Source organism: Oryctolagus cuniculus, chromosome 14, assembly GCF_051225735.1.
Source record: "Oryctolagus cuniculus isolate XC-2025 breed Fujian yellow rabbit chromosome 14, ASM5122573v1, whole genome shotgun sequence".
Lineage (NCBI taxonomy): Eukaryota > Metazoa > Chordata > Mammalia > Lagomorpha > Leporidae > Oryctolagus > Oryctolagus cuniculus.
In genome coordinates, this window is record NC_142880.1 from 37,240,870 (window position 1) to 37,259,031 (window position 18,162).

An 18,162-nucleotide genomic window follows, 5' to 3' on the forward strand; every position below is an offset into this window, starting at 1 on the left:
CAGCGTCCCGACTGCCACCACCCTGGCCTTCTTCCTTTCCTTGGACGAGCCACGGTCACTCAGCCTCGGGGACTTGTATTCACTTTCTCTGTGCCCAGCAACGCTCCCAGCCCCGGATCTTGGGACAGCTGGCTTCTTCTCATCTCCCAATTCTTATGGCAAAAAAACGACCTGGTGGGAGACATCTTGCCCATCCCAGGCCCCTGTCCTATCTCTGTGCACTGCCTTTCCCCACCAGAAACTTCACGGAAGGATGCTCAGTGGATGCTGGCTGAACGGCTGGGTGATGCACCTGTGGGGCCGCTTCCGACAGCCCACTGCCCCTCTCCGGCCCCCACCTTCCTCGACAGTGAAATAGAGATGAACAGTCCCAAGATTTCTAAATCCCCCACCCCCACCCCGGAGCTGAAGTCCTGAGGCTACAGGAGAGCCTAAACCCTCTGCCATCAGCACCTGCCGACCACGCCCCCACATATCCCTTCAGCTTCCTCCTCTGAAGTTCCTGCCAGAGGGGACCACTCACCACCCTCCTTGTGACCATGCATCTGTAGACCACGCCCCGTCCCAGCCACCGCCCCCTGCTGGCGTTCCTTAGGCACAATTCTCCCCCTCCTTCCAAACTGCTCAGTCCGTGAAATTCTATGAACTCAGCCCTCCCACGAGCCTGGCTTTTCACCTGCTGGACTTTCTCACCCCCAGTGAGCTTACCTTGGCTACCACCACCCATTGTTATAACCTGGGCTTCCTTAGCTGCACTTTGTCAGTCTACTACCCATGGGGCCCTCAGGGAGTTCCTTTTAAAACATACATCAAGCCACCCTTCCACTGAAAACTATAATGTGACCCATCTCACCCTCTCATTGAAATTCCAACTCTTTACCTTAATGCATGTAATCTGGGACCTAATTAACTTGTGTCTCCTACCCCCAGCCTTCACTTCATTGCACCTGCATTGCCCTCCTTGCTGTTCCTCAAAAAAGCGTGGCACTCACCTGCCTCAGGGCTTTTGCACCTGCTCTTCCCAGTGCTGGATCACTCCAGATATCTCGTGGCTCTCTCGTTTCCTTCACTTCTACTTATGTGTCAGTGTATCAGAGAGGCCTTCTCTGGTCACCCTAAGACAGAACCACCTGAACTCCATCGCTCCCCTCCCCCTTGCCCTGTTGCTTTGTGTTTTATGTACCTGATACCACCTGACAGATCTGCACCAAGACCACAGCACATGTCGCGTAGCAGGTGTTCACCTAACACTTCCTGAATTCGCCAGACCAAGTCCTTGTCAAAGCGGCTTACCTTCTTTCAGTGCTGCTGCCAGTAAGGACGCTGCCTGCGGAGGCTCTCCCGGGTCGGGTTTAATGAGGAGGTGGGGTTCCAGGTGCACATCCTCCAATCCACTCAATTCTCCAAGTTCGGCGTAGATGTGCAGCTTCTCCTCCAAATACGTGCAAATCTGCTGGTCTTGGCTGCTGAGTATTTCTGTGAAATGATATTCACCACAGAAGGTTATCATTCACACAAACATAGCAACTAATGTTAAATCCGAGCCACACGACAAAGATGGTGCTGCATAGATGGCACGGCCCGATTTAAAAGGAAAAGCACGAGTTAGTGGCTGGGCTAGAGCCAAGTTCCAGTCCCGCCTCTTCCACTTGGCGCCCGCAGCCGGCAGCAGGAGACTCGCCGCTCGCTCAGCCTCCTCTGTCTTTTCTGTAAATAAGGAATTCGCGCAGTGTTCATTGCCTCTCCCATTCCCCTGCTCCAGGAAAACTCGCAAAAGCCACTCTTTGTTTATTCGTGCTGTTTTCTATTAAGACTACACAGTAAGTGCAGGAATGAAAATTGCAGAGGCCTGTCCGTGGTCAGTAAATACCCACAAGGAAAACAATGCAAGGGCAGAAGCCACTTGGGCCTCAGCGATTCTTGGTCAAAACCAAGCACATTTTTTCTAAACAGCCAATTCCTTTGACCATCACTGGGTACGTCATTTTCCTTGGATTTCAACATGCTACAGAAGTCTTACAGCTCAAAGGGCCCTTCCCTGGCATGGAAGGCACCATGCCTATTCCTCTCGGGGAGCACTGGAACCACCCAATCCATGCTGGCCGCCTACACATGCTGAGTCAACTGGTTGGGCTGGGGCCCAGGAATCAGCATTTCTGAGGTCTCTCCAGATAAGACCCCTGGCAAGGCAGAGTGGAGAAGCACCAAGCCCACCTAATTCCCTCTGTCACGCATTTGCAAATCAAGGGCCTTGTCCACAAAGTCACATGGCTGTGACATGACAGTGCTGGGACCTAAATTAATCCATCAGGCAGGAAGCCCAACGATCACCTGCAGGACAGTGCCCACACCATGTCAGAAGTGTGTGTGTGTGTGTGTGTGTGTGTGTATGGGTGTCATTTGAGCATTTCTAGTGCCAGTATTTTTTTTTTTTTTTTTGGACTTGGCTAACACACACAGATTGAATCAACTAGCCCTCCCTGCCATTCACGTTGCCTGGGCTTTCCCAACACCCAAGGAGCATACCACAGCCGGGAGCCAGAAGCACAAATACCAACCCTGACACTGCTGAATTCTGGCCACTCTGGCTTCAGCTCTCCGCCTCTCTTCGTCGGATTCGCTTGTCCTTCCTCCCTCTTCTTCTGGGCAACTTGAAGAGAAAACAGGCGAGAGAGAACACTGAAGCCAAAGCCAAGTATACGCAGGCCCATTGGGAGAACATGGGGACTTGGCAATAGAGTTCCTCACAAAGGAGAAAATTCAGCACTGAACACTCATCAGCCCTCCTTGGCTCAGAAATTCTGTTCCCTTGAGTGTATTAAAGGATCGTGCACAATCGAACATGGTTATCAAAAAGTCAGCAACACAGATGACTCAAATACTCCGACACAAACATGTGTGATGCTGGGATGGCACTAGGAGTGAGCAGTGGGGGACAGAGTGCCAAGGTCCACACAGGTAGACTGAAATAATAATTTTTGCTTTATGTAACATTTGGGCACTTCTACTCTTCATAGCGGTAGTAGGGTTGAGGGGATGAAGGTAGGGGGCCAGGTTGAGTTGGAGGGGGTGCAGCAGAGATGGAAGGATTTTAGAGAATGTCGGGATCTCACTAATCAAATTACCAATAAGACTGACCACTCCAGCCTGGAACCCTTTTTATCAAAACTGTCATTGCAGAAGCAGTGAGGAATAAATTGCCATAGAACACTTCATCCACCAAGGGAAAAACATTTATTGAATGATTCCTCAGTACTGGGCACACAGAGAAAGGAAAGACAAGGTCCCTGCCCTCAAGGGGCTTCCAATCTAATTAAACACACATATATACAGAGAATAGCTACAAGGCAGTATATAACAAGCATCGAACAAATGCGTCAGAGGGCAGATGTTAAAGAATTTCAGGTAAGGAAGAGACCGCTGGAACTGAGGAGGTCTTCACGAAGGAGGCGGGGCATGCGCTGCACCAAGCCAGGCGGGACACACACAGGCAGAGGGCGGGCGAGGGTGTTACGTGCAGGGAGGCGTGGAGGGCAAAGCGGCAGGAAGGGGGCTATCGCAGGCAGGTGCAGGGGCAGGGGCCAGCCCATCCCAGCTGAAGCAACATTTTCATGCAGGAGAGACATGGTTAGAACACTGTCTCCATCCAAATGAGCCCACTCCCAAGATTACGGACAGAAACGGAGGTTACCTTTCCACTGCCTGCTGGATCCGCCTCATCCAGTTATTCCGTTCCTCCTTGGAAGCGGTGTGGATCTCGTACATCTCGGGACCAGCAGATGACGCGCTGATCAGAAACATGCCTCGCTCCTCATTGGCAACTTCTCTAGCAATTAGCTTCTGCAGCGAAATAACGGATGGCTTCTGATCCTGCGTGAAACAGGACGAGGTGCAGGTGAGAGAGCACCCTGGCCAGAGTCAGGACGGCGAGAAACACATGAGCTACAGAAAGCGGCAATCCCAGGTCAACTTGTATTGTACTTCCGACCTTTTCAAAACAGCTTGATCTCCAGCTGAGAGCGTGTGGAGGAAGGAGGATGGACAGGGAGGATTCTGGAGAATGTTTGTCCTGGACAACTGGTGGTTCAAAAGGACAGCTTTTTAAATGAACACCCAGGACAGTGAGGGGGGAAAAAAACCAAAATGCCGTGGTCCAGGAAGGAGGGATTTCTCTCGGAGCACACGGGAAGGCAACAGTCTCTCAACTGTGATGGAAAGATTGAGGAGGACGGGGACCGGAAGAGCTCCATCACCACTTCAGTAAGGTGGTGGGAACAGAACCCCAGGGAGCACAGGGGGCTGTACAACTGAACGGTCCGTGTTCCAGGTGAGACCCTGCACGCCGCAGGCGCGCCCGGCCAGCTCTGTCGCAGAACTTCTCCGCTTCCCCCTGCAGTGCCTCCGCATTCCCTGGACCAGCAGAACCCCAGTAGGCAGCTGCGGGTCAATGCCATGTTCATGTGCTCACCACATCACCTTGCACAAAGCTGGCACGCAATAAGTGCGTGCAGAACCACATCTAACGCAAGGCCTCCAGACGGGAATAGGAAGAAAGGCCACTTTTTTAGCACCCAAGACCCGGCTCTTCTACCAACATGGACTGAGCGTGATCCTGCAGTGGACAGTGGTTCTGAGCACCCGGGGATCCAAAGAGAAGAAAAAAAAAACACCAAAATATGGACTTGGGGAATAGCTGCAGTTGAAGGCACTGCCAGAGAATGTCAGCATAATGAGCAGCTCCGGGGGTGAATCTGAAGAACTGGTCTCCACAGGCAGCCGGTGGGTGTGGTTTTGCTTCTCCCTCATGGACTGGGTGACAGGCCTCCACCCTGGCACTCTGTCCCCCAGCTGCTCACTCCTAGCACTATCCCTACATCACACAACTTTCAGGCAGCTAATGTCACGTGCCAGAGTGCACGCAGAGTGTCCCAGCTAGGAATGAGGCCTGTGTTTCTCAGGGTAGTGGGAGAAAACTTCGTCATGAGGGGACAGACGAGCAAGCTACCCAGGCTTGTCCAAGCCCCAGCCTACATAGTCACTTTGAAATTACTTTTTTTTTTTTTTTTTTGACAGACAGACAGAGTGGACAGTGAGAAAGAGAGAGAGAGAGACACAGAGAGAAAGGTCTTCCTTTGCCGTTGGTTCACCCTCCAATGGCCGCCGCGGCCGGTGCGCCATGGCCGGCACACCACGCTGATCCGAAGGCAGGAGCCAGGTGCTTCTCCTGGTCTCCCATGGGGTGCAGAGCCCAAGCACTTGGGCCATCCTCCTCTGCACTCCCAGGCCATAGCAGAGAGCTGGCCTGGAAGAGGGGCAACCGGGACAGAATCCGGCGCCCTGACCGGGACTAGAACCCAGGGTTTGCCATTGCCACTAGGCAGAGGATTAGCCTGTTGAGCCACGGCACCAGCCTGAAATGACCTTCTTTGATATTCCAGGGATTCCTACTCAGGGTGCCAGGACTGAGTCCATGCATCAACCTCTCTCTGCAAATTTTGCAGGTTTGAATGTGAATTCAATCCTGAGCACTGCAATCACTAGTAACAATGGGAACGTAAAAAGTGCATAATCTTGCTAGTGACCATATTATAAGGGTTTCACTAAGAATTTCAGACATTTCTCATGAAAATGCAGGACCAAACCTATCACAGTACCATCACTTGGCCAAATACTTACAACAGCTGCAAAGATGTATTTCTGGTCTTTTTCTTGTAGAAAGAGCAGCACATCAGTCAGAAGGAGAGCCAGGATATCTTAAAAAAAAATTTACAGGCATTAACAACACACAGTTCAGATGCCTCTAATAAATATTCTAAGTTCATGTTTGGTATTTTAAAAATTTAATAAAAATAAAGACAAATATTCAGGCTAATTATAAAAGCTTTATAAAGATACATATTATGATAGCCAGAGATATAATCCATAAATGTTAGCAGAAATTAGTGTTTAAGGCTGCACGCTATATGAGTAAATATATCTCCAGCAAAATTTAGTGTTATAGCTTTCAAAGGGGAAGAAAAATGTCCAATAAAAAAAAGAAGGGTCGAACAAAAGTGAGCAAACCCTTACCTTAAGGGAAAAAGTTAATTACACATAACAAAACATAAGAGGACATCAATTACTTCAAAAAGTTCTTTGAAAAATAGGATTCACAGGTAAGTTTATTTTAGTGCAACCATTTTTTGAAATCCACGCACAGTTCTTTCATACTACACATTCTCCATGGACTCTTCTGGAGACCCCACATATATAGAAATGTGCTGTTTTGTTCATCGAGATCCGAGTGAGGGTTGAAATCCCATCCTCCCTTACAGATTGTTCACATAAAATCCTCACTACAACCGCAAGGTCACCAACAATTGATTTCAAACGAATAAAGAGTAAATGGAGCAAGAGGAATGACAGATTGTGATTGTGACTTATTTACCTCAACAATGCTAGTTGTCAACAACAAATCCCATTTCAGACATTAGCCGCAACTTCCACCAAAGAGGGATCACCCTCCAAAGAGGACTAGTCTTTGAGTAACTAGAACGTAGCAACCTTTTTCACTCATGCTTACCTAGGGAGGTTCTTAAGATAAAGAACTAGAAAAAAGTAGAGCAAGCCCATGGTCACACAGCAGACTCATCCCCAAACCAGTAAAATCAGAATCTTGGGGAGGAGATTTGAGCATCAGTTTGAGAATTTGTTTAAGTTCTAAAGATGATCATAGTGTGTGGTCAAGGTCAGAAAGTCTAGGTCAGGAAAGGTACTAGTATACATACAGTCAGTCGTTAAGAGTTGGAACACAGGGGCCGGCACTGTGGCGTAACAGGTAAGGCTGCCACCTGTGACGCCCACATCCTATATGGGCACTGGTTCCTGTCCTGGCTGCTCCACTTCCAATATGGTTCCCTGCTAATGGCCTTAGAAAGCAGTGGAAGATGGCCCAAGTGCTTGGTCCCCACCACTTGTATGGGAGACCCGGATGAAGCTCCTGGCTCCTGGCTCTGGCCTGGCCCAGTAAAAGCCATTGCAGCAACCTGGAGAGTGAATTGATAGGTGGAACATTCTCTCATGATACCTATCTATCTCTCTATCTCTCTCTCTCTCTGTCTCTCTATTCCCAACCCCTCCATCCCCCGTAACTCTGACTTTCAAATAAATTAATTTTTTAAGCAGTCGAATGCATGGCTTTAGACTCTAGCCAGATCAGTAGAGCCAGGCCAGTGCTGTCTGCCAACGGCAGCACCGAGGAAGAGTGACTCACACCAGCACCAGCACATGCCTGGCTGCACTCGGTTACTCAGTAACAAAGGTGACTTCCAGAGCTGGTTTCACCTCTGCCTGGATGGCCTGACCACCCCAGGCTGCCCTGGGCACCTAGCAGCCCGTGGGTGTGAGAGCGCTGCCTTGCTCTCGACACACCACATCTGCCCGTCCCATATTTCCAGGCCAAAGACCAACAGAACTCTCAGCTGCTGTGGCCTGTGCTCTGCTGAAGGTGTCGTGTGTGTGCCCGAGGGAGGCTCGGCCTGGCGGGGCCCCGGTACCTTTGAAGCGGCCGGTGGCGGTCTTCCAGTACACGAGGCCGTCGTGCAAGAGGGTCCTTTCTTGGCTCACCAACGCCTGCTTCCTGAACACATCGCCATTCTTGAGCTTCGTGCATGTTTTGTTTTCAATCTTACTGAGGATCTCCAGCCACTTTTGGTTTTTCTCATACTCGTTGACTTTCAGGTCCACAGCTGCCAGCATGTCTTTAATCAAGGACAGAGCTCTGCACAGGTCTCTGTGTTCTTCAGTCCTTTCTGCTTGGGAAAAAGGAAAGAAGAGCTCCAGATGACAAGCCAGAGTGCTAGGGAGCAACATTGTTTTTCCCTTAGCTTTTCCATATAAATGTGGCATCCAAGCGCGAATCCCGGAAGAAAACTGTTGTATTAATTCAAACACGATACCACCCCTCTGCATCCCCCCGCCCCGCCCCGAGAAAAGAACCATTACATGATTTGGCTAGAAAATGCTTGCTTTGGCTAACAACATGGCGAGTGTGTTCCAGGGAGGGATCTGAGTGTCCCCACGGCAGGAAATGTGCTTTTTGCTAGCGTGGGCTTCCCTTCCCCTTCTCAGACACGGGGGCTCAAGCCATCCTCACGCCACACTCCTGAGAACTTCACCCTGCTGCAAGGCCGAGCCCAGTGCATAAGTCAATCGACTCATGCCAACAAATCAAGCAACCAGCGATCCCTGTCGTCACTCTTTAAAACGCTGGCACCTGCTCTTCTCTCTAGACGATCTTAGCAAAATACTCGCGGTTTTCTGGATTTGATGATACCGACTACCCAGCTGAGACTTACTGAAGCGCCTGGAGTGAAAGGTGATGTTTCAGGAGGTCAGAAGGTGCTGGAAGGAGAGGGAAGGAAGCAAAACTGGCAGCAAAGCTGAAGTTTCTCAAGAGCCCAGAGCTGCAGAAACAAACACTTGGAAATGGCAGCCGAGTAGCTGAGAGCAAGTCCTCCAAAAGCTCTAAACACTCCCAGGGTCTAACTGTCTTCAGCAGACAGTGTTTTATCAGGGACCGATCCTGGCATCCGCCTTCACAGGGCGGATCTTTATTCTTCCTGTTGGCAAAGAGTACACCCACCACTATACCGCACCTGACTTCCACTAAACCCCTCTTCTCCAAATAAATAAATAAATAAAAAGTTCTTTTATACAAAAAACATCTCATCCACAGGAAAGAGAAAATCAAAGTTGGGTTACAAGGTGATAGCTAAAACCAAGAAAAGGCTCCAAGTCCTTTGACCTTTGGGGACAAATGACCGCCTTGGAAGGCTGTGCTACTTTAAGTGTAGCAGCATCGGCCTCACCTGGGAGTGGTTAGAAATGCCTGCCTAGGCCTCTGCCCCAGACCTACTGACTCAGAATCTGCGTGTAAGCCAAGTCCCCAGATCAGGGGAATGAGGTGTGCGGAGCACTGCCCCCACCCTCATGGGAGCCAGTGTCCCCGGAGCCCAGGCAGGGGCCCACCACCAGGAAGGCCTGGCCAAAGGAGGGGGCGTCATCCAGCCGCCATGCTGACTGCCCCTGAGGAGCCGCACGTCACCCTCATCCGTCCAGATGTTCAGTCCACAATCAGTGGTGCTGTTCCCAGGAACACGGCATGGGCTGGGCTGGCTCCTGGAATAGTGCTAGCTAGCTAATGCAACTCGACAGATTCTCAGTCCTTGAAGCATTGCAGTAAGCTTAAGAAAGAGAACACAAACAGGCTGAAAAGGCTTAATTTTATTTAAATTCTTTTGCTGACAACAAAATTTATGGTTTTCTATTTCTGTTCAAATTTTGTTGCTAATTGTAGGGCACAATAAAAATGAGACATAAGGGGACCAGCATGGTGACACAGTGGGTTAAGCTACCACCTGAGATGCCGGCATCTCATATGAGTGCCAGTTTGAGTCCTGGCTGCTTTTAATTCAGCTCTCTGCTAAGGGGAAGGAGGCAGAGGATGGCCCAAGTGCTTGGACTCCTACCACCCATGTGGTAGAACAGGATGGAGTACTTGACTCCTGGCTTCAGCCTGGCCCAGCCCCAGTTGTGGTTGCCACTTAGGGAGTGAATGAGCAGATGCAAGATCTCTCTCTCTCTCTGCCTTTTATTTGAGAGGCAGAGTTACAGACTGGGAGGGGGAGGGGGAGGGGGAGAGAGGGAGAGGGAGGGAGGGGGAGAGAGAGGAGAGGGAGAGAGAGAGGGAGGGAGAGAGGGAGAGAGAGAGAGGGAGGGAGAGAGGGAGGGAGAGAGAGGGAGAGAGAGAGAGGGAGGGAGGGGGAGAGAGGGAGGGGGAGGGGAGAGAGAGGGAGGGAGGGAGAGGTAGGGGGAGAGAGGGAGAGAGAGAGAGGGAGGGAAGGAGGGAGGGAGGGGGAGAGAGAGAGAGGAATGGAAGGAGGGAGGGAGGGAGGGGGAGAGAGGGAGAGAGAGAGAGAGAGAGAGGTCTTCCACCCACTGGTCACTCCCCAAATGGCCACAACAGCCGGAGCTAAGCCAATCGGAAGCCAGGTCTCTCACATGGGTTCAGGACCCCAAGCACTTGGGCCATCTTCTCAGCGCCCATATGCAATGATGGCACTACAGGCAGTGGCTTTCCTGGCTATGCCACAGCACCAGCCCCTAAGTAAATCTTTTAAAAAATGGAACATAAGGAATAGATGTTACCATTCATGCCTGAACTTGGTTCTAAGTGTGACTAAAGAAATGGAAAGAATTCATTGTGTGTCTACTCACGCACACCCCTTCCAAGAAAGGGAAAGATGTTAGAGGAGCACTGAGAATCTCATTACTATGCTAATTGTTTCTAAGTCAACTGATAGCAATGAAGCAATAAAACCAGCTCCCACCCAGGGCACCGAGTTTGTAGGAGGTCCTGCTCTGAGATATCCTCACTTAATTCTCACAATGATTTCAAGAGAAAACCAAGGCTCAGGTGATGGACTTGAACTGCTGAGTGGCAGGGGCAAGCAGATTCGATGCCCACACAAGGTCACACAATCCCAACCCAAGCCCTTGTTGGTAAAATGCCACGACCACCCGAATCATAACTTATGAAAGCGCAATACGCTAGTTTGAGGGGTAGGTATTTTTATTTCTCCAGTCTCTGCACTGATCAGTATTTACTTTTTCACAGCCTTCTGTATCAGCCACTGCACTAGACATCGAAATCCAGCTGTGAGCCAGAGACACACGGGGCCTACAGAGGTCCCAAGGGGCTCACAGGCCAGCTGGTGCTTTAGTAGCCTCTGAAAAGGTACTCGGATGTGACTCCTCAGAACTTCAGGAACTGACAAAGTCACAGCTCCTTCACACAATCGTTCTCAATCTAGCAACCTACTGCTCAGGGGCTGACATCTGGTGACATGATCAGTGGCATCTCGCTTCACTAGACGGCTGGGAGGCTAAGAGGAAGAGGAGGAAGAAGATGTGTTAAGGAGGTCTGGATCCAGGGCAGAAGGAGAGGCCAAAGCAGAGTCGAGGTATGAAGAAGCCTGCCAGGCTCGAGATCACTTGTAGGACTTCAGATTATTAACCACGCTGCGTCATAAAAGAGAAGTCCTCAAAATAAATTCTAAGGCTTTACCAGTTTCCCCATAATGAAAACCTTCAGGAATTAGAAGCCATAAGCACTTACAGCTAAGTTTAACCTCCAAGCGTTTGTCCCAGAAGCCGTCACTCACCCTTTGTGTACTGCAGAATCCTTTCCACCAACACAGGGTACTTGGTGATGCGCTGAGTAACCAGCAGAATGCATTCTGGAACTCCGCGGCGTCGAGCCAGCAGGTTACTGTTCCACAGCTGAAAAATACGCAGAGACATTTTGATATACACAAATCTACCTGGATTGACTGTTTAGGTGCGAATTTAATGACAGGAATCACCAGCAACAGGATCATTCTATTCAGATGTAACATCAAATCCATCACCAGGAATTAAAAATGTGATGTGCAGTCACTAAATTGTATACGTTGTCACTAATTTCAATACCCCAGCCTCTCTAAGGTTTCAGGAAGCTTCAAGTTACTCTTGAATGTATTTGTGTTTAATTCCCATGGGGAATAAGTTCCCACTCCTAAGTGCCAGGATATGTAGATAGCAAAAATTTTTGAAAAATAATTCGAAATCAAAGTTAGATTTTGAACACGATTTTGCAGTTTATTGCGTGTGCATGTGTGTCTTCCTCCACACTCTTTATTACCCATTATAACACTTAAAGATTCCTCTCATCAGAGCAGCATTTTTTTTTTTTTGACAGGCAGAGTAGACAGTGAGAGAGACAGAGAGAAAGGTCTTCCTTTGCCGTTGGTTCACCCTCCAATGGCCGCCATGGCTGGCGTGCTGCGGCTGGCGCACCGCGATGATCCGATGGCAGGAGCCAGGTACTTCTCCTGGTCTCCCATGGGGTGCAGGGCCCAAGCACCTGGGCCATCCTCCACTGCACTCCCTGGCCACAGCAGAGAGCTGGCCTGGAAAAGGGGCAACCGGGACAGAATCCGGCGCCCCGACCGGGATTAGAACCTGGTGTGCTGGCGCCGCAAGGCGGAGGATTAGCCTAGTGAGCCGCGGCGCCAGCCAAGCATTTTTCTAAAAATCTCCAAGTATCCCTTAAGCATTCACCTTCTCACACATACATGGGAAAAGAGGGAAGAAAATCTGGTGGCATTCTAAAAATTGAAGGCAAAAATTCAGAACACAGGATGCTTTATTGATTAAATTTCTTCAATAAATAAATTAGAAGGAGAATATTAAAATTAAAATTAAGAGATAAAGTCTCCACATACAATATGTGAGCCCTGATTGGATCCCAATTTAAACAATCAAGTTTGATGAGATAATCAGGGAAATATGAAAATATCAAGGAATTATTGCTAATTTTAAAGTATGACAATGTTGCTGTAATTTCTTAAAGATACATCACCTATTGTGGATAAAATTATATGATGCTGAGGATTTGCTTTGAACTAATTGAGCAGGGCTTGAGTGGGATCTGTGTTTATTTTTATTCTGGTTTTTCTCTTCTATAACTTGTCAAGGCATGGAACAGTTTCCCAGAATACTGCAAATATCCCCAGAAGTTTGGAGGACATGCCCTCACAGATATAAGACAGAGAAGGAAATGTGCTGGGAAAAATATTTTACTAACACAGATGAAGATATTTTCCCTGTTTGCCACAAAGCCTATCACTTTCTTCTCCTTTCCCTGCAAAACAGCACCTGGAGTTAAGCATCTGCTTAACTCCTGTAAGACACAAGCATGAACTAACTGTTCCCCAGACGGGCCAACCGCTTGGCAATAACGTTGGGAAACACTTGCCTTAATAAAATTCTGAAACTTCTTATTCTGCTGGAGCTCTTTGAAGAGGCTAACGGCCTCTTTGTGATGGCTACAGAATTCTCCATATATTTTCTTCATTTTGCTTGCGTTCTCTTCTGAAAACTGAGAACAATGACAACATTTCAATAAAGACTTATAAGTTTAGTAAGTTCCAAACACAGAAAAGAACATGCGATTTTCATATATTTCAAAGTATTCTTCGCAAATAAGCATCACGGAATTTCTGAATGCAATGGCTTCTCTTTCCCAGACGCTTTTTAAATTAAATTACAATTTAAATTAGATTACTCTTGGGGTACTAGTAATATTTTGTTCTTAATTTGGGTGTTGACCAGAGAACAAAGAACTTATTTATCTGTATATTTATATGCATTTTTTGGTCTGTATAAAGTATTTCAATAAAATGTCTTAAAACAAAGGAAGTAGTTCAGCAGTAAGGGGCAACGTAACCTGATCAAGTCAATATTACAGTGAATTAATGTAATTATCATATTGCAAGTTGGAAGGCACTTGGTGTTGTTCTATCAATTTTTTAGTTTTTCTGCAACTTTATCATTCCTATTTTTAGTTTTTGTACTTTTACAGATTAAAGGAAGGGTATGCAACAACATTTGGGGACCTTGGAGAGCTTTGTCCTCTCCTACAAATCACCTGTTGGCATTTACATCAGCTGTTGACCACGTCCATGAACTTGGTCCTCGCCAGAGAATTTGATTTCTGTCCACACATCACAAACAGATGGACAGGCAAGCTACTAACAGCTGAGATGAGAAGGAATGACAACCAAAATGCCAATTTATTAACTGATAAAGGAAAGCAGAAATGTGGACTGGATGTTACAATAAGCCTGAACTATAGAAAAATCTACACAGGAACCCACTTAGAATCATAAGCTGCTATAGGAAGAATTAGCTCAGTGTCTGGAATGCCAACGTTTTCAAGATCATTGCAACAGAAACCAGAACACATCCTCCTCCCCTTGAGAAGTGAAATGTCCATCACCATTTCTAGCCTTTTCATCCTCACTCAGAGTCTGTTTTGTGCTTGAAGACAGCACGTCTCAAAAATGATCCTCGGATTACCTAAAATCACTAAAAAATCCACATGGGTACAAATCTGAAAAACACATACAGGATGAGATTTGTGTGCCAAAAACAATACAAGGCCAATGAAGGAAATGACACATGTAAATAAATACCAAGTTGCTGGACTGGAAGACTCAACACAGCAAAGAAGTTAATTCTCTTCAAACTGATACACATGTGTAGTACAATTCTTTTTTTTTATTTTTTTTATTATTTTTTATTTTTTGACAGGCAGAGTGGACAGTGAGAGAGAGAGACAGAGAGAAAGGTCTTCCTTTTGCCGTTGGTTCACCCTCCAATGGCCGCCGCGGCCAGCGCACTGCGGCCGGCGCACCACGCTGATCTGATGGCAGGAGCCAGGAGCCAGGTGCTTTTCCTGGTCTCCCATGGGGTGCAGGGCCCAAGGACTTGGGCCATCTTCCACTGCACTCCCTGGCCACAGCAGAGAGCTGGCCTGGAAGAGGGGCAACCGGGACAGAATCCGGCGCCCCGACCGGGACTAGAACCCGGTGTGCCAGCGCCGCTAGGCGGAGGATTAGCCTAGTGAGCCGCGGCGCCGGCCTAGTACAATTCTTATCAAAACTCCAGTAAGCTTTTTGTAAATACAGCCAAGAGTATTCCAGAAATTATATGAAAAATAAAAGGAACCAGAATAGCTAAAACAATTTTGAAAAAGATTCACAAAATAGAAGAACTCAAGCTTCCAATTTCCAGATGTATTGTGTTGCTACAGTTACGATCCGCAGAACCCATATGTCCAAGTGATTTTTGAGAAAAGTGCAAAAGCAATTCAATAGAGGAAGGATTTTCAACAACAACAATAAAACATCAACTTAAAGTCTCACATACAAAAATTAACTCAAAACAGTAGCTAAACTTAAATGTAAAACATAAAATTGTAAATATTTTAGAAAAAAAAAAGGATGAACTCTGGCATCTATGGCTATACAAACAGTTCTTAGACATGAAACCGAAGACAAGATCCTTAAATGGAAAAAATGATGAACTGTATTTCATCAAAATCAGAGAATGAGAATACAAGTTAAATAGTCAGAGAAAATATTGGCAAACCACTTATCTGACAAAAGCTAATATCTATAATATGGAAGGCAACTCCATTTTCAACAATAAGAAAACAATCCAATTAGAAAACTGGCAAAGATGTGAACAGATGTTTTACTGAAAATATTATACTAATGACAAATAAGCACATGAAAATATACCATCATTAGCCATTAGGAAAACACAATTTAAATCACAATAAGATTTACACCTCTCAGAATAGCCAAAATCAGAAACAGTAATAATGCCACATGCTGGTATGGAAGCAGAGAGACTGTTGATGGAAATGTAAAATGGTTTAACTACTTCAGAAACCAGTTGACAGTTTCTTACAAAACTAAACATGCAACTACTATACACCTAGAAATCACATTCCTAGGCATATATCCCAGCAAAATGAAAACTTAGGTTTGCACCAGTATCTGCAAATGAATGTTTATAGCAGCTTTATTTATAACAGCCCCAAACTAGAAACAACATGACCTTACACAAGTAAATGATGAGACAAACTGTGGTATGTCCATCATATGGAATACTATTCAGCAGTAAAAAGCAATGAATCACTGATAAATACAACAGCCTGGATAAGTCGTGAAAGAATCATGCCAAACGGAAAAAAAAAAAAAGCCAATCCAAACAATATTTTAGGTGTGTAGTTCCCATTTCCATAATGTTATTGAAATGACAAAATTATAGAAATGAGAACAGATTAGCGGGTTGCCACAGGTCAGGGAGAATGGCCACAGAATATTTCTTGTGACTATATCAATGCCAGCATCCTGGTTGTGATATTATATTATAGTTGGTTTTTTTTTTTTTGACAGGCAGAGTGGACAGTGAGAGAGAGAGAGAGAGAGAAAGGTCTTCCTTTTGCCGTTGGTTCACCCTCTAATGGCCACCGCGGCCGGCGCGCTGCGGCCGGCACACTGCGCTGATCCTATGGCAGGAGCCAGGTGCTTCTCCTGGTCTCCCATGGGGTGCAGGGCCCAAGCACTTGGGCCATCCTCCACTGCACTCCCTGGCCACAGCAGAGAGCTGGCCTGGAAGAGGGGCAACCGGGAAAGAATCCGGCGCCCCGACCGGGACTAGAACCTGGTGTGCCGGCGCCGCAAGGTGGAGGATTAGCCTAGTGAGCCACGGCCCCGGCCTATATTATAGTTTTACTAGATGTTCCCATCAGAGGGAAAATAATTTAAAACATGAAAAAAATTTAAATTTTCCAAATCCCAGATCCTACAAGAGTAAAACCAGTGGGTGCTGGAACACGGAGTCTTCATTTATAACAAGCTTCAGGTGATCCCTACGTACATCCCTGAGGTTGGAAATTATTGGATTTTGGCTCCCCCCCCCACCTCAAAACTTAAACTCATCATTTATTAACAGTATACTATATTAGCTTTTTCTGTGTGCACATCTTTATATAAAAAGTACATGTAAAGAAATGGAATTAAAAGATGTTGATTGGGGCCAGCGCCATGGCACAGTAGGTTAATCCTCCACCTGTGGTGCCAGTATCCCATATAGGCACCAGTTTTAGTCCCAGCTGCTCCTCTTCCAGTCCAGCTCTCTGCTGTGGCCCGGGAGGGCAGTGGAGGATGCCCCAGGTCCTTGGGCCCCTGCACCCGCATAGGAGACCAGGCAGAAGCATCTGGCTCCTGAGTTCGGATTGGTGCAGCGCTGGCCAAGGTGGCCATTTGGGGAGTGAACCAACAGAAGGAAGACCTTTCTCTCTGTCTCTTCCTCTTCCTGTCTGTAACTCTACCTCTCAAATAAATAAAAAAATCTTTTAAAAAAAAAGATATTTATTTTGGTACCCAAAAAAACCAAGAAACATTTGAAATTCATACATAGGTTTTTTTCATAATACATGTTTTCCATGAATGTTTTGAAGCCTCTTGTACTTTTCTGGAAACTTCTCAACTACTGAGTTTTTTTGGGTTTTTTTTGCATTTTAAAAATTTTTCACTGTGAAACCATAGTTATCTATTTAACCAAAGTGCCAATAAAATTTCAAAGACAAATAGAGAAAGTTACTTAGCTGAAGATCAAAACCCTCAGATCGTAGACGATTCATTTTCTTCTGAACAAAGATCATAATAAAGACAACATGAAGCACCAGAAATTATTTTGATAAAATACAACTTAAGACTAAAGGTAAATAAAGGGCTTATTAAGAGAGACCAATATTCCAAGAAAATCTTGTTGTTATAGCAGAAAGGATCATATTCTAATTTTGCATCTGTGTACTTCACCTTGTTTTTAACATTTAAAAATTATGATTTTACAATTTTTCAACCTTTTGTCACATTCACTTAAAATGTAGACATTACACACATATATGCTATTTTTTTCTTGAAAGCAGAGATGTTACTATTACAGAGTGAGGGACTCATGACAATGACCATGATGTGGGGAAAGGAGTACCCTGCCATCCACATGCTATAGTATTTATAACTAAATACCAAATGATATCACATCTGCCCAATTTTTATTCTCTCCTATATATTAACTTCCACAAATCAAACATGATTTTATCATTCTGTATCTGGCTTATTTCACTTAGCACACTGATCTACAGTTGCATCCATTTTGTTGCAAATGTCAGGATTTCATCCTTTTTTAATGCTGAGTAATATTCCATCATGGATATATATCACCTTTTCTTCATCCAGCTGTCAGTTGATGAACATCTAGGTTGATTCCATATCTTTGCTGTTGTGAATTGAGCTGTTATTAACCTAGAAGTGCAGGCAACTCTTTCATAGGCTGATTTCATTTCCTTTGGATATATTCCCAAGAGTGAGGTAGTTGGGTCATCGGGTAGATGTATTTTTAGTTTTCTGAGGAACTGCCATAGTTTATCCTAACCACATTCCCATATTCACAATTTCTCACCAACACCAAGAATTCCCAATGACCAAACTATAACATAGTCCAGCCCAACTTCCTGAAATCATGTTGACTCAGTAGAGTGTGGGATTCACTCAAACTCCCCTTTCATAATCTGTAACCAGCTTTGTCTCTTCCTTTGTTCCCAAAAGCACCATGCCCATGTCCACTGTCTCAAGATTTTGCCAATTTAATCCTCAGGAAATTAAAAAATTTTAGAGGGACACCTTTCCATACCCACGAAACTTGGTCAACAACCAGAACATA

General features: G+C 46.2%; 1 protein-coding gene across 1 annotated transcript in view; it reads right to left on the reverse strand.

Annotated features, from left to right (window-relative positions):
• The window catches only part of ARHGEF28 (Rho guanine nucleotide exchange factor 28), a 137,199-nt gene that overhangs the window by 47,945 nt on the left and 71,092 nt on the right, over positions 1 to 18,162 (reverse strand). The window contains 7 exon segments of the mRNA XM_017350622.4: positions 1,294 to 1,476; positions 2,559 to 2,650; positions 3,692 to 3,870; positions 5,677 to 5,753; positions 7,536 to 7,790; positions 11,205 to 11,322; positions 12,839 to 12,961. Coding sequence (XP_017206111.3) covers positions 1,294 to 1,476; positions 2,559 to 2,650; positions 3,692 to 3,870; positions 5,677 to 5,753; positions 7,536 to 7,790; positions 11,205 to 11,322; positions 12,839 to 12,961 — 1,027 coding nt within the window.